Source organism: Camelina sativa, chromosome 3, assembly GCF_030686135.1.
Source record: "Camelina sativa cultivar CO46 ecotype springtype chromosome 3, ASM3068613v1".
Taxonomy (NCBI): Eukaryota; Viridiplantae; Streptophyta; class Magnoliopsida; order Brassicales; family Brassicaceae; genus Camelina; species Camelina sativa.
Genome location: NC_141882.1, coordinates 14,388,554 through 14,401,011, shown reverse-complemented (window position 1 = coordinate 14,401,011; position 12,458 = coordinate 14,388,554). Strand labels below are relative to the sequence as shown.

The window sequence follows — 12,458 nt, the reverse complement described above, 5'->3', positions numbered from 1 at the left end:
CATACACCAACCTACACTTATAAACCGTGTTGATTATAAATTGATAAAGACCTTTTTCATTTACTACTTATATAATCGAAAAGAACAATATTTCAAAACTTAATTAAGATTGTGAAAATGAAATCACTTGAACTCTAATATTTACAATACTTGGATATGTGAAAATTAGTAGATTTAGCAGTTATGAAATGAGTAATGAATAGTATAGTCCTACGTTAGAAAAGGTAAAAGCGTCATCAGGTGATCTTCTTTATCTCGCAATTCCTTTCCCTATTTCCCAGGTTTCCCTTAATCCTTTTCCTTTAAATTGGTTTTTCCTCATTTCTGTTTTAGGAAGTAAAGAGAACATACTCCTTATTTATTTGCTTAGGAATAGAAGAAAATACAAAAAGAAAACAGTCAAAATAAAATCATTTCCCAGTGAACATGTTCTCTTATGACCTGACAATCATAATCCTAGATCAACGTCTTACAAATAAATTAGGTGTCCGTGCATACTTATTGAGATGTGCTTGGAATTTTGCTGCCACTAATAACCAAAATCAGATAAAGTATAATAATTTCAAAACTATAACTTGGAAACACTTTTTGCAACAAAACAACACAAAACATTAGGCTGGCCCTTATAAAGTTACCGAATCTACACTTTAGATTACATGCATACACAAGTAACAACGATGGGTTCATCGTGTTTGATTTAACTTGAAACTTTTTGAACTTTTTTTTACTTCTATTTATTCTGTACTACTTCGATAGTGTTAGTGTTACAGCTCGTTTAGATAACCAGAGAATAAAATTATAAATCCGAATAAACACTTGAGTGCGTTTTCTTGGACTGGTTCCTTACGTTACGTACCAACTGCATCAGCCCGATCGTACAAGACTCAGGCCAAACTTTATATATGGTTATCTCACATTCCAAACCAGAATCAGCATTCCTCTTAAGTCTAAACGGCTCAGTTATCGGACATATAGAACAAATACAAACCCAAACTTCCTCAGTTTAGAAAGGTTGTTATATCCCGAAACAAACCACATTTTTCCCAACAAAATCTTGATTCACATGTCTGCAACGGACCAGAGATAAGCCTCTATTTCTGTTGCTTTCTTCTCATTGGTCTTCTGAATCATTCGCTTCTCAGTTCCTGAAACCATTACACCAGACAAAAATAACAGATCAGACAACTAATCTTCTAATGGAATGTTTGAATGTGAATAATGAAAACAAATGTATCAGAGTAACTTACCGTTGCTACGGTCGACCCCATCCCAGTGTCTACCCGGTTTAATTCCATACCGGTTTGTAGCAGCTTCTAGTCCTCTCGTCAACCAACTGTGTTTAGGCACAGCTTGTGGTATAATGAACCCAGATTCTTTCATCTTCTCATCGTCTCCTAGATCCACAAGAGTTGTCTCATGCCGCTTTTTCTGCCATATACAAAATTGGTAATACATTAGGATGTTACATTTTATGACAAGACAATCTTGGTTATTCATAATCATAGGTTTGTGGTAAGCAGAAGTAATTTCAATACCTTGACCAAATGAGCCATTGGATCTCCCCATCTAACTCTTTCTTTCATCATTTGATCAAGCTCGGGATCATCCCTGAAACGACAGATATAAAACCGTTTAAATAAACAACCAAGTACATAATAGCTCAACCTCGAGTCAAGAAGAAGAATTAATAAAATACCTTGTCCGAGCAAATGGCTTCTCCTTCTCAAGCTCAAGTTCCTGTAGTCTAGCTTCAGCTTCACGCTTCTGAGCTAAACCTTTGCCCCATTCCAGTTTTATCTCCTACAAGAATTAGGCAATTACATTGGTAACTTTATTTGTCTCGGATTTAGATTACAATATCTGTTTTCAGGAGTAACGAACAAACAGTACCTTTGGCTTCTCAATTACTTTTTTTTGCTTGGATTTAAGATATTCCTCCTTTGTTATACGCTTCCCTGCAAAATCAGGAAGCATCAGGGAGTTAGGCATGAGATTATGGATTTACGCTACAGCTTATAATGACTAAAGATCTATAGTCCACCTGTGATCTTGTCACGGAACACTGCTTCTGCATTTTGACCAGTTAGCTCGGAATCCATATTTTTAAACCTGCACAGGAGTATAATTTGTCAGAAAAATAGCAGCCTAAACTGTGCAGTCAAGAATCTCAAATCATCGTTACTGAAGACTGGTCTCTCTATGAATTCCCTATTACAAGACACAGAAAGACAAAATCTTAGCAACTTAGGAAGAAGTAGGCAACATCAAACTTCAGAAAACAGGAAACCACTCTTGCCCGATACTATTGAAACAACCCTGATGCCTATCACTTAAACACAGTGTAAAAAATCTTATTCTACTTTCTGATAATTACCTCAATTGTTCATCCTCCTTTTTCTTTCGATATTCACTTCCAATGTCTTTGCCACTAATCAATCCGGTCTTTCGTTGCTCCTTAGCTGTTTGAGGAGGTGGTGATTCTCTGCGTGGTCTCCGTGGAGGAGAGCTATCAATATTGGAATTCCTGGACACATTTTCAGAAGAACGTCGAGAATCCGCAGTTTTTCTTTGAGGAGAAAGATCCGAGTCTCGAGAAGCCTTATTCCTGCGGGGAGGAGACAAATCAGCATTTGAGGCAATAGATTTTGCAGGCCTTCTACCCGGTTCAGGTGATGGAGAATGATATCGTCTTCTTCGTGGAGGAGAAAGGTCATTGCTCTCCTTTTTTACATCTGCGACAGGTGAACCATGTAAATCCCTTTTCCTGCGAGGAGGAGATAAATCATCGTCCAACTCAACAGAATCAGAACGCCTTCTACTAAATCCACGTGATGGAGAATGAACCTGTCTCCTGCGAGGAGGAGATAGATCTTCACTCATATTTTTGGGGACTTTATCTTCAGGTTCAGGAGAAGGCGAGTCATTCCTGGCTTTTCTTTTGCGAGGTGGTGACATATCGGAATCATATTTTCTGTTAGGTTCAGGTGAAGGCGTATTGTGACGTTTTCTCCGACGTGGTGGTGACATATCTGTTTCAGCTCTATCCGCAACCGCGCGTCTAGGTTCAGGCTCAGGAGAGGGCGAGTCATTACGAGTTCTTTGCCTACGTGGAGGAGAAATATCAGATGCTGTGTCTTCACGGCTTGGAGGTAACGTCACCCACCCACTCCCATCCTCAGCAATGGCATTATGAGCACGCCTTGCCTTAATTTCCTCCAACCTCCTCATTCTCTTAACTTCAATGTCTTCATCAACCACAGGTTTTTCCTCTTCACGAAACAAAACAAAACATGTCAGTCCAAAACTGTTTATTAGATCATAGAAGTGAAAGCATAGGAGATACAACTAGTCCAAGAAACAAGAAACAGTAAAAAGAAATTTACCTGCTGAATCATTTTCGCTTTCATCCTCTTCAGGATCAACCTGCTTCTGCCAAACAGGATCTTCATCCACAACTAAAACACCTTTGGCTTCAGGTTTAACTGGCTTCTTCTTCTGCTTCTTCTTCTTCTTCTTCTTTTCTACAACATCACTACATTCATACTTCTTCAAGTAATCTTTTAAAGAATTGCCTCCTGCTCTTGCAGCAGCCATCTCTGAGATATTTGAAGCCTAAAATACCAAATATATAAATTCAATTCAGAAACCAGAGGCTCAAATCAAACAGGAATCGAAAAATTGACAGTATGAATAACAATGCCACCCATTCATCATCTTAAGAAAACAAATTGAACCAATCCAGAATCAACAATTAGTAGCAGCAACACTCGAATAAGCATCAATCAAGCCCTAGGTTACCACTATCTATCTAGCCGGAAACAAAAAAAAACTGAGACTGAATCGAGAAACAACAAAACAATGCTAAGTCTCTTATATAGTCATCAAATTCACATAAAACCGTTGCATCTGCTCTAGAAGCGATTCTATAAAACCGAGAGAGCGAAACGAAGAGACGTACATACATAGAATCGTAAAATTACCAACCTAATCGGAAAAACTAACGCCGGAGATGACCGTGAAAGTATCGGAAAACCCAACGCGAAAGGTTGATAGATGATAACTCGGGGGGGGGAGATGTTTCTAGGGCTTTTGGATCCCAAAAATCCCCTTGGAGACGACGAAGAGAGTAAAAAAAAAAAAAAGAAAAAAACAAGTTATGGCGGAAATTGAAATTTGAAGCAATTACAGGGATGCTTTTGTAAATTTCGAAAATGGAGGTAGACTGGGGGGCATTTTAGTCTATTTGAATATATGCTGAGTCGGTCTTTAAAAAGCCCTTCACTGTCTCTGTAACTAAACCACAAAACTCAGAAGAACTAGTTAGGGTTTATTCTTCTTCCGTCACTCTTTTATATTCAGTCCGCCGCCACTTTTGGTTCCTCTTTTATAAGCGCTCCATCGAGTTAATGGCGGTATCGTACAATGCATTAGCTCAGTCTTTACATACGAGAAGTAGCTGTTTCATCCCAATCAGATATACTAAGCAGAGAAGCAGATCCAATGTCGTATTCGCGTCTAATGATAATAAAAACATTGCTCTTCAAGCTAAGGTAAAACTAGTGAATTAATCTTTTGTATAATCTAAACTTTATGATCTGTAATGGAATCGTGTTAAGCTTAAATTGTATCTAGAACTAGTTGCAGAAGCTTTGGATTAGAGGTTGGGTTGAATATCGAACCAGACATTGTCAGGTGCTTACTCTTTGACATATGAGTAACTACTGTTACATGTCGGGTAGATAAAATAGAGAGAAGGAAAAGCTTTTTTGATGGTTTCCATTTTTAGGTTTGGATATTCTCTTTTAAGATGCTCATCGTTTGCTTAGTTGTCTGCATTTGGTGATGACTTGAGCTACATCTGTTCATCACATTCTATTAAAGCATTGAATTGAAGAAAGTAATTTAGTTCTATGGACACATTCTGTAGTTAACTTATGTTCAGCTTAGAGACTAGTGAGAATAATTGGTAATTACGATTGGCCTTTGTGTTAATGTTTCTTGTATAATGTAAAGTTGGGATTTTGTTGCCAGAGATGGTCAGGTTCCTACCCTTTGACATGTGGGTTTGGACTGTTACATCTCTGGTAAAGAAAAGAGAGAGAAGGAATGGCTTTTTGATGGTTTCCATCTTTTGGTCGGGATTTCTCTTTCAAGGTGCTCATCGTTTGCTTTGTCATCTTTGTTCCGTGATGACTTGAGCTACATCTGTTCATCACATTTTGATATCTTTTCAAGGAAAAACATTTTGTCTTTGGGGTCTCACGTTTAAGAGTCATGCTGCATTGATCTGTCAGTGAACTAAAGATTCATGTTCTTACTCTAATTTGTTGTTATTTGTTAGTCTATACTTACATCCCGTATAGTTGAGATTTGGCCAGAGATGGTCAGGTTCCTACTCTTTCACTAGTGAGTTGGAACTGTTACATCTCTGGTAAAGAAAACAGAGAGAAGGAAGGGCCTTTTGATGGTTTCCATCTTTTTGTCTGGAATTCTCTCTGAAGGTGTTCATCGTTTGCTTGGTCGTCTGAATCTGTGATGGCATGGGCTACATCTGTCCTCCACAACTGAATAAATAATAATCTCCATTGAGACATTTCTCTTTTAGCTTCCAATTCTAGTCCGATAATGCATTTATTCTTTATATTATTAGAGAGGGGCTTGTTTGGTTTAAATTACTATGTATCTGTATTGTTAGTGTTGCAGTTGTGATCTTTTTATTGCTGTCTCAACATGCATTGTTTATGCTTCTGTTGTATTCCCTGGTGTTTATCATGGTTTCTGTTGTTTTCTTGGGTTAGGTAGATAACTTGTTGGACAGCATTAAATGGGATGACAAAGGATTAGCTGTGGCAATAGCACAAAACGTTGACACAGGAGCTGTACTAATGCAAGGCTTTGTTAATAGGGAGGCCCTCTCCACAACTATCAGTTCTCGGAAAGCTACATTCTTTAGTCGATCAAGATCAACCTTATGGACCAAGGGAGAGACATCCAATAACTTCATCAATATCCGCGACGTGTATATTGATTGCGATCGAGATTCGGTATGTTTGCTTTGACCGCTGATATGAATCATAATAGTTGTATTCTTCGTAAACTCACTGGTTTGTATTTTCTCAGATTATTTACCTTGGAACACCTGATGGACCTACCTGTCACACAGGAGAAGAGACTTGCTACTACACATCTGTTTTCGATCAATTAAACAATGATGAGGTTTGTCTTTGTGGGGGTTTTTTTTTTTTTTACCTTTTCCTCTGACAAGAGATGAATTGAAATCTGAAGGAAATCAACTACTTCCTCTGACTGCATCACAGGCTTCAGGAAACAAGCTAGCTTTAACAACATTGTATTCGCTAGAATCAATCATTTCCGAGCGGAAAGAAGAATCAACAGTTCCTCAAGAAGGTAAACCGTCATGGACTCGACGGTTATTGACTGATGACGCTCTGCTTTGCTCAAAGATCAGGTATATTGTCGGTTATCTGTAATTGTATTTGAGCTTTTTGATCGTTATGAAGCTTATTGGGATTTTTTGTTTCAGGGAAGAAGCTGATGAGTTATGCAGAACACTGGAGGATAATGAGGAAGTTTCAAGAACACCATCGGAGATGGCTGATGTGTTATACCACGCAATGGTGCTTCTATCTAAAAGGGATGTGAAGATGGAAGATGTTTTTGCAGTTCTTAGGAAACGCTTCTCTCAATCTGGAATCGAGGAGAAGCAAAACCGTACAAAGTGACTGTTTTTTTCGATTGACCGTTTTCATGTATTTGCTAGAATTTTTGAAGTTACTGGTCATTGTGAAATTGTGTATTGTATGATTTGATATTTTTTGTTATAAAATAAATAAATGGTTCGTTTACGCATTTAACTTGGCCAAAAAAACACAACATAATTCTTCATGTGGTACAAAGTTAGTAGCCTCTATCACTTTTTGAGACCTTTCTACCTGTCCAATATGTTTCAACCAACTCTGTTCCAGTTACGTACCTCACAAGAACTCATAGAAATTAAACAAAACTCATTCATAGGAACAAGGTAGTAGGAACGTTGTACTTGAACTAATTATGATTTTACTTTTTTTGTTATATCATCTTCGAATTTTAGATACTAGAGCACACAGTTAGGAGCATCAATCAAAAACTCTGTGCCTTAATGTTCAAAAACAAGAGCAGTAGCTTCCGTTTCATAGCATCCTCAAGATATTAGAACTGTGGTCTTGTTAGACAGAACAAATTGCTAGACTCATACACTTAACCGTCACTTGCAAAACTGTGGTCTTGCAAACAATACAAATTGCAAAACTGTGGTCTTGCAAACAATACAAATTGCAAAACTGTGGTAGAAGTTCTATTTTCAAGTTGCAAAACTGTGATAGTTCTAACAATATCATCTGTCCGAAGCCGAAGCCAAGACTATGTTACAAAACTTGAGAAAAAAAAAATGCATTCATACTAACCAAAACATACAATTATTCAAAAGATAATAACAAAAATTCTCGACTTATTACAAACCCTAAAATCTAAATTGGTCACAACAAAGTTGTCCCAAGTGAAGCCGAACTCGTCGATGGGTCAAAGGTAGAAACAGAGGAGTCAGGGAGTTGGCAGAAGCTACCGTTGTCATGGTTATAGAGAAAGACTGAAAATTTGCTCTGATGTTGTTGAGTCAATGATGGCGTCGATAGGTCTTGCTCTGTTCCGCTCATCAATGATGGATCTGGTGTGAAGAAGCCGCCGGAAGACACCACAGGGTTCTTCTGATTGGGTTCCGCCTGGTTCTGTAACCGAAGAAGCTTATCTTGTAACACCCGTAGAGAACTCTCTAACGAAGCCTCCATCTCCAAAACTTTCTCAGAGAATCTGTTGTCCGTGATATCAAAAGATGTCTTCTTGTCTTTGAGGCCGGTCTTCTTATTCAGAAACAGAGAAAGGTTTGTGCTTTTCTTGCGTCTCTCCCTATCGTTGAGTTTGCTGAATCTCTCCGCCATGTCTCGAACCTTGGATTGATCTTCCGGCCATGTCCTGACGAGTTCTCCGTCACGGTTGTAGTATATAACACAGACTTCGACATCGCACAGGATTGAAAGCTCGGAGGCTTTCTTAAACATGGTATGTTCTCTCATAGGAAGATTCGTTGTCTTCTTTGATACGGAAGAGAGCGAGGGTTGTTTCTTGAACATCTTCGGTTTCTCACCTACAACAATTTCGTTGTTTTGTCCTTCGTCAACATTGAAGAAGAAGAAGCCATCATTGTACGTCGCTACGTTGTTTGTTTACAGAGAAAAAAAAAGAGAGTAAAAGAAGAAGCTTTAGTTTCTTGACAGAGAGAAAATAAAAAATAAAAACTCTTTGGAGAACTAGGGTAAAACACAACACGGTTCAGGGTTATTATATATAATTGTAATTCTCCTTTTTCTCGTTTGTTTCAATTTTACTATATCAATCTAAATCGTATGTATCTATATATAATTAATCAGAGAAAACGAAAGAAATCCTAAATTGCTCTCTCGATCGTCATCTCACATTTATCAGCGATGAAACTCTTGTCTCTGTGTTGAAATTGACTAACGCTTCTTTCTTTGCAGGCTTTATTTGCTTAATCTCTGATCGACGAAACTGAACTCTTGTCTCTCTGTTCGAATTCACTAACGCTTCTTTCTTTGCATGGCTTTATTTGATTGATTGATCTCTTTGTCTATCAGCGACCAAACTAAACTCTTGTCTCTGTGTTGGAATTGACTAACGCTTCTTTCTTTGCAGGCTTTATTTGGTTATATCTCTCATCGACGAAACTCAACTTTTCTCTTTGTGTTCGAATATTGACTAACGCTTCTGTCTTTGCAGGCTTTATTTGATTAGTCTCTCTTTGTATTCGAATATTGACTAACGCTTCTGTCTTTGCAGGCTTTGTTTGATTTTCGTTTCTTTTGAGTGTGTTTGGTAATGATGAATATGACAGGTTGGTATTCAACGAAAGAACACTTTCTCCCCAGGAAGCGATCCAAGGAAAGTTTTGATAGGTTTATACCAAATAGGGCTGCGATGGACTTTGACTACGCTCATTACGCTCTAACTGAAGGAAGAAAAGTTAAGGATGAGGTAACTTCACCATCAAGAAAAGCCTACATAGAAGGATTAGCAGAGACAATGAATATGAATAGAAGGCGGATTCTCGCCTTCAGAAACAGACCTCTAGCTCGGCTTTCTACTAGTATTCACTCTGCTTCTTCTGATCCTCACCTACAACAACCTAGATCTGTAAAGCCTCGTAGATACATTCGTCAGACTTGTGAGAGAGTCTTGGACCTACCTAATATAGCCGATGACTTCTACCTTAACTTGTTGGACTGGAGCAGTGCTAATGTTCTAGCCGTGGCTTTGGGAGACACTGTTTACTTGCGGAATGCATCCACTGATCTTACATTTGAGCTTGTGACCGTTGATGAAGAGGAGGGACCTGTCACAAGCGTTAACTGGACGCAAGATGGTAAATCTCTTGCAGTTGGTCTTCACAACTCTGAAGTGCAGTTGTGGGATTCTTCTGATGGTAGACTGATAGAAACATTGAAAGGTGGTCACCAGTCAAGAGTAGGATCATTGGCATGGAACAATCACATTCTAACAACTGGAGGAAAGGACAGACGGGTCATCAACAATGATGTGCGGATGAGATCGCCCATTGTGGCAACTTACGTGGGTCACACTGAAGAGGTTTGTGGTCTCAAGTGGTCAGGATCAGGACAGCAACTAGCAAGTGGTGGGAACGACAACGTGGTACACGTATGGGATCGTTCCTCCAACTCAACTAGGCAATGGCTGCATAGGTTTGAGGAGCATAGAGCTGTTGTGAAAGCTCTTGCGTGGTGCCCTTTCCAATCGAGTTTGCTTGCAACTGGTGGTGGTGGCAGAGATCAGACGATTAAGTTCTGGAATACACTCACTGGGGCTTGCTTGAATTCAGTTGACACCGGCTCTCAAGTTTCTTTACTGCTATGGAGCAAAAACGAAAGAGAATTGCTTAGCTCACATGGGTATACACAGAATCAGCTTACACTTTGGAAGTACCCATCCATGGTGAAAATGGCTGAACTCACTGGTCATACATCAAGAGTTCTTTATATGGCACAGAATCCGGATGGGTGTACCGTGGCTTCAGCAGCACCAGCACAGACGAGTCTCTCAAGTTTTGGAATGTTTTTGGAGTACCAGGGACCGTCAAGAAAGTTGTTCCAAAAGTAGCTTCAGAGCTATTTTCTCATGTTCATCATATTCGTTGAAACTGTGAAGACTCTTTTTGACACTTGACATCAAACGGATTCTGAGTATTAGTTAGTGTTGTTGTCAATTATTATAGGCAGTGTCATTAGATCTCCAAATATAGCCTTAGTTTTGTCTCTTTTTTTTTTAAGAAAAGTAAATAAGATTTTAAGAACAGGTTTTAGTGTGTTGACATTTGGGACCTTGTCCACTCTTTGAGCTCTCTCACACTCTCTTATGCTTTGTTTTAATAGAAGAATGTTCCACTCTCTTGTGTTTGTTTTGTGTTCTTTGATAAAACACAAAACGTTTTAGAAAGAGACAAGAGATAAACTATAAAGACCAAAAGTTTTGAGTCCCTCAAAGTATTTTTGTGCTGGAGTTTTGAGGTAAGTAGTCACTAGTATAATTAAAAAATATAATATCAATTTAAAGGACCAAAAAAAAAGTAAGAGTAGATTGTTTATAGCTATATCTTGGATTCAAAGGACCAGCTCTTTTTGTCTGTGTAAAACTGCCATAGAGTAACACTGATTACCAGTTTTAAAACTTTGATACAGTGACCACATCAAGAGGCTTGGTTAGACGAAAACCATAGCTTTTTCTGGCAAACCAGAATCTTCTCGCTTTTGACTGCATACTCAGTCTCCTCTCTCCTGCAACTCCACCTCATCCCTTTGGCCAATGTTGTGATTGCATCCATGAAATAACTAGATTCTCGGAATATAACATATCCACTCGGTCGCAAGATCCTGTCCATCTCTAGCAAAACGTACTTCATCTCACATCTGTTCACAATATAGTTCAAGAAACACTTCAATACCAAAAAAGCCAAATCGTAACAACTCAAACTTAAACCATACCAAATTGAACAATAGTAAATTTTGTACTTGTGACTCTCTAAGGTAAAAAGGCTGTCAAGGTGAAGAAGATCATATGTTCTTGGATATGTCGGAAAGCTTTGCACCTGCAAATTTAGTAACATGTTAATACAAAGACCAAATAACGAAAACAGAGTGTTTTGAACAAAATGAAAACTTACCAGTCGTGGTAAGTTCCGATGAGACCCCGATCAAAGACAACATGTAGCGAGTTTGCGTTGTACGAGGAGACAACATTCATGACCCAAACAGGATCCTCAAGCTTTGGTTACAAGTACTGAAGAAAAAAGTACAAAACAAACACAAGATAGAGATATTTGTATGGCAATGGATTCCAAGCTTTTTACTCCTAACGTAGCAAATATTCTTCAAAATTCGAATTTTCCTACTTAAACACTCGCAAATCAGAACTGATTGAGAATTTGAATCATCTCTTCCGATCGAGATGGTTTAGACAAGGTCTCATCAACAAACCAATGACGACCATCACAAAGCTCACTAAAGCCAATTTGATAGTAGATAGGACAAAGACAAAACATATTTGTACAATGGGAGGAACACATATCATAACCGAACCAACGGTACCAACTGGTATCTTATGTAGGTTAAGCCACATTGTATTATATGAATGATGTACAAGATATATATAGGCTGATACACAAGGGTTTGGAGCTAGGGTTTAAGTCTATATTAATTACAAAGAGATCCCTAATATATATTCTCCTTTACACGCCCCCTCAAGAAGGAAGCAGATTCCTGATTCCTATCTTGGAGTTGAGTTCCTAAAGCCGGGGACATGGGAGAGGTTTGGTTAGGGCATCCACAAGCTGGTCATGAGTGGAGACATGTACGACTCTTAACATCCCAGCTTGAATGTGTTCACGAACGAAATGGTAATCGATGGCGACATGCTTCATTTTGGTGAGGAAAACAGGGTTGGCACACAAATATGTGGCTCCGACATTGTCGCAATAGATGACCGGTGCAGTGGGAAGTGTGATCCCCATTTCGGTGAGCAAGGAGAAGATCCAGCGGAGTTCAGAAGTTGTGTTAGCAACGGCATGGTACTCGGCTTCCGTTGAAGATCGCGACACACTCTTTTGTTTCTTTGATGACCATGAAATTGGACTTCCTCCAAAATACACAATATAGGCATTAGTAGACACATAAGTATCATGATTGCGACCCCAGTCAGCATCAGAGAAGGCATGAATGGTGAGAGGAGCGTCACGACGTAGGAAAATACCCAATGATGTCGTCCCCGCCAAATAGCGCAATATCCGTTTAGCCGCTTGCTAGTGTTCGTTGGTGGGT

The 12,458-nt window shown here is 38.9% G+C and overlaps 2 protein-coding genes and 2 pseudogenes across 3 annotated transcripts; 2 read left to right on the top strand and 2 right to left on the bottom strand.

The window, feature by feature from the left end:
* Positions 1-895: 895 nt before the first annotated feature.
* On the bottom strand, positions 896-4,213 carry LOC104777222 (pre-mRNA-splicing factor of RES complex protein). The gene is made up of 9 exons (XM_010501435.3): positions 3,985-4,213; positions 3,384-3,612; positions 2,375-3,269; positions 2,042-2,109; positions 1,891-1,955; positions 1,697-1,800; positions 1,536-1,608; positions 1,248-1,428; positions 896-1,145 (listed from the first exon to the last, which is right to left on the bottom strand). The coding sequence occupies exons 2-9, from the start codon at positions 3,592-3,594 to the stop codon at positions 1,060-1,062; spliced, it is 1,683 nt and encodes a 560-aa protein (XP_010499737.1). The 5' UTR covers positions 3,595-3,612; positions 3,985-4,213; the 3' UTR covers positions 896-1,059.
* Positions 4,214-4,276: 63 nt separating this feature from the next.
* On the top strand, positions 4,277-6,870 carry LOC104777221 (histidine biosynthesis bifunctional protein hisIE, chloroplastic). 2 transcript variants are annotated; one of them, XM_010501434.2, is made up of 5 exons: positions 4,277-4,550; positions 5,799-6,044; positions 6,121-6,216; positions 6,318-6,469; positions 6,545-6,870. In XM_010501434.2, exons 1-5 carry the CDS (start codon positions 4,407-4,409, stop codon positions 6,741-6,743), a joined length of 837 nt encoding a protein of 278 aa, XP_010499736.2. In that variant the 5' UTR covers positions 4,277-4,406; the 3' UTR covers positions 6,744-6,870. The 2 variants fall into 2 exon arrangements, with proteins under 2 accessions (XP_010499736.2, XP_019099333.2); XM_019243788.2 differs by having other exon boundaries at positions 4,296-4,550; positions 5,803-6,044.
* Positions 6,871-7,414: 544 nt separating this feature from the next.
* On the bottom strand, positions 7,415-8,192 carry LOC104779022 (agamous-like MADS-box protein AGL93 pseudogene; annotated as a pseudogene).
* Positions 8,193-9,026: 834 nt separating this feature from the next.
* Positions 9,027-10,313, top strand: LOC104777220 (cell division cycle 20.1, cofactor of APC complex pseudogene; annotated as a pseudogene).
* Positions 10,314-12,458: the final 2,145 nt, after the last annotated feature.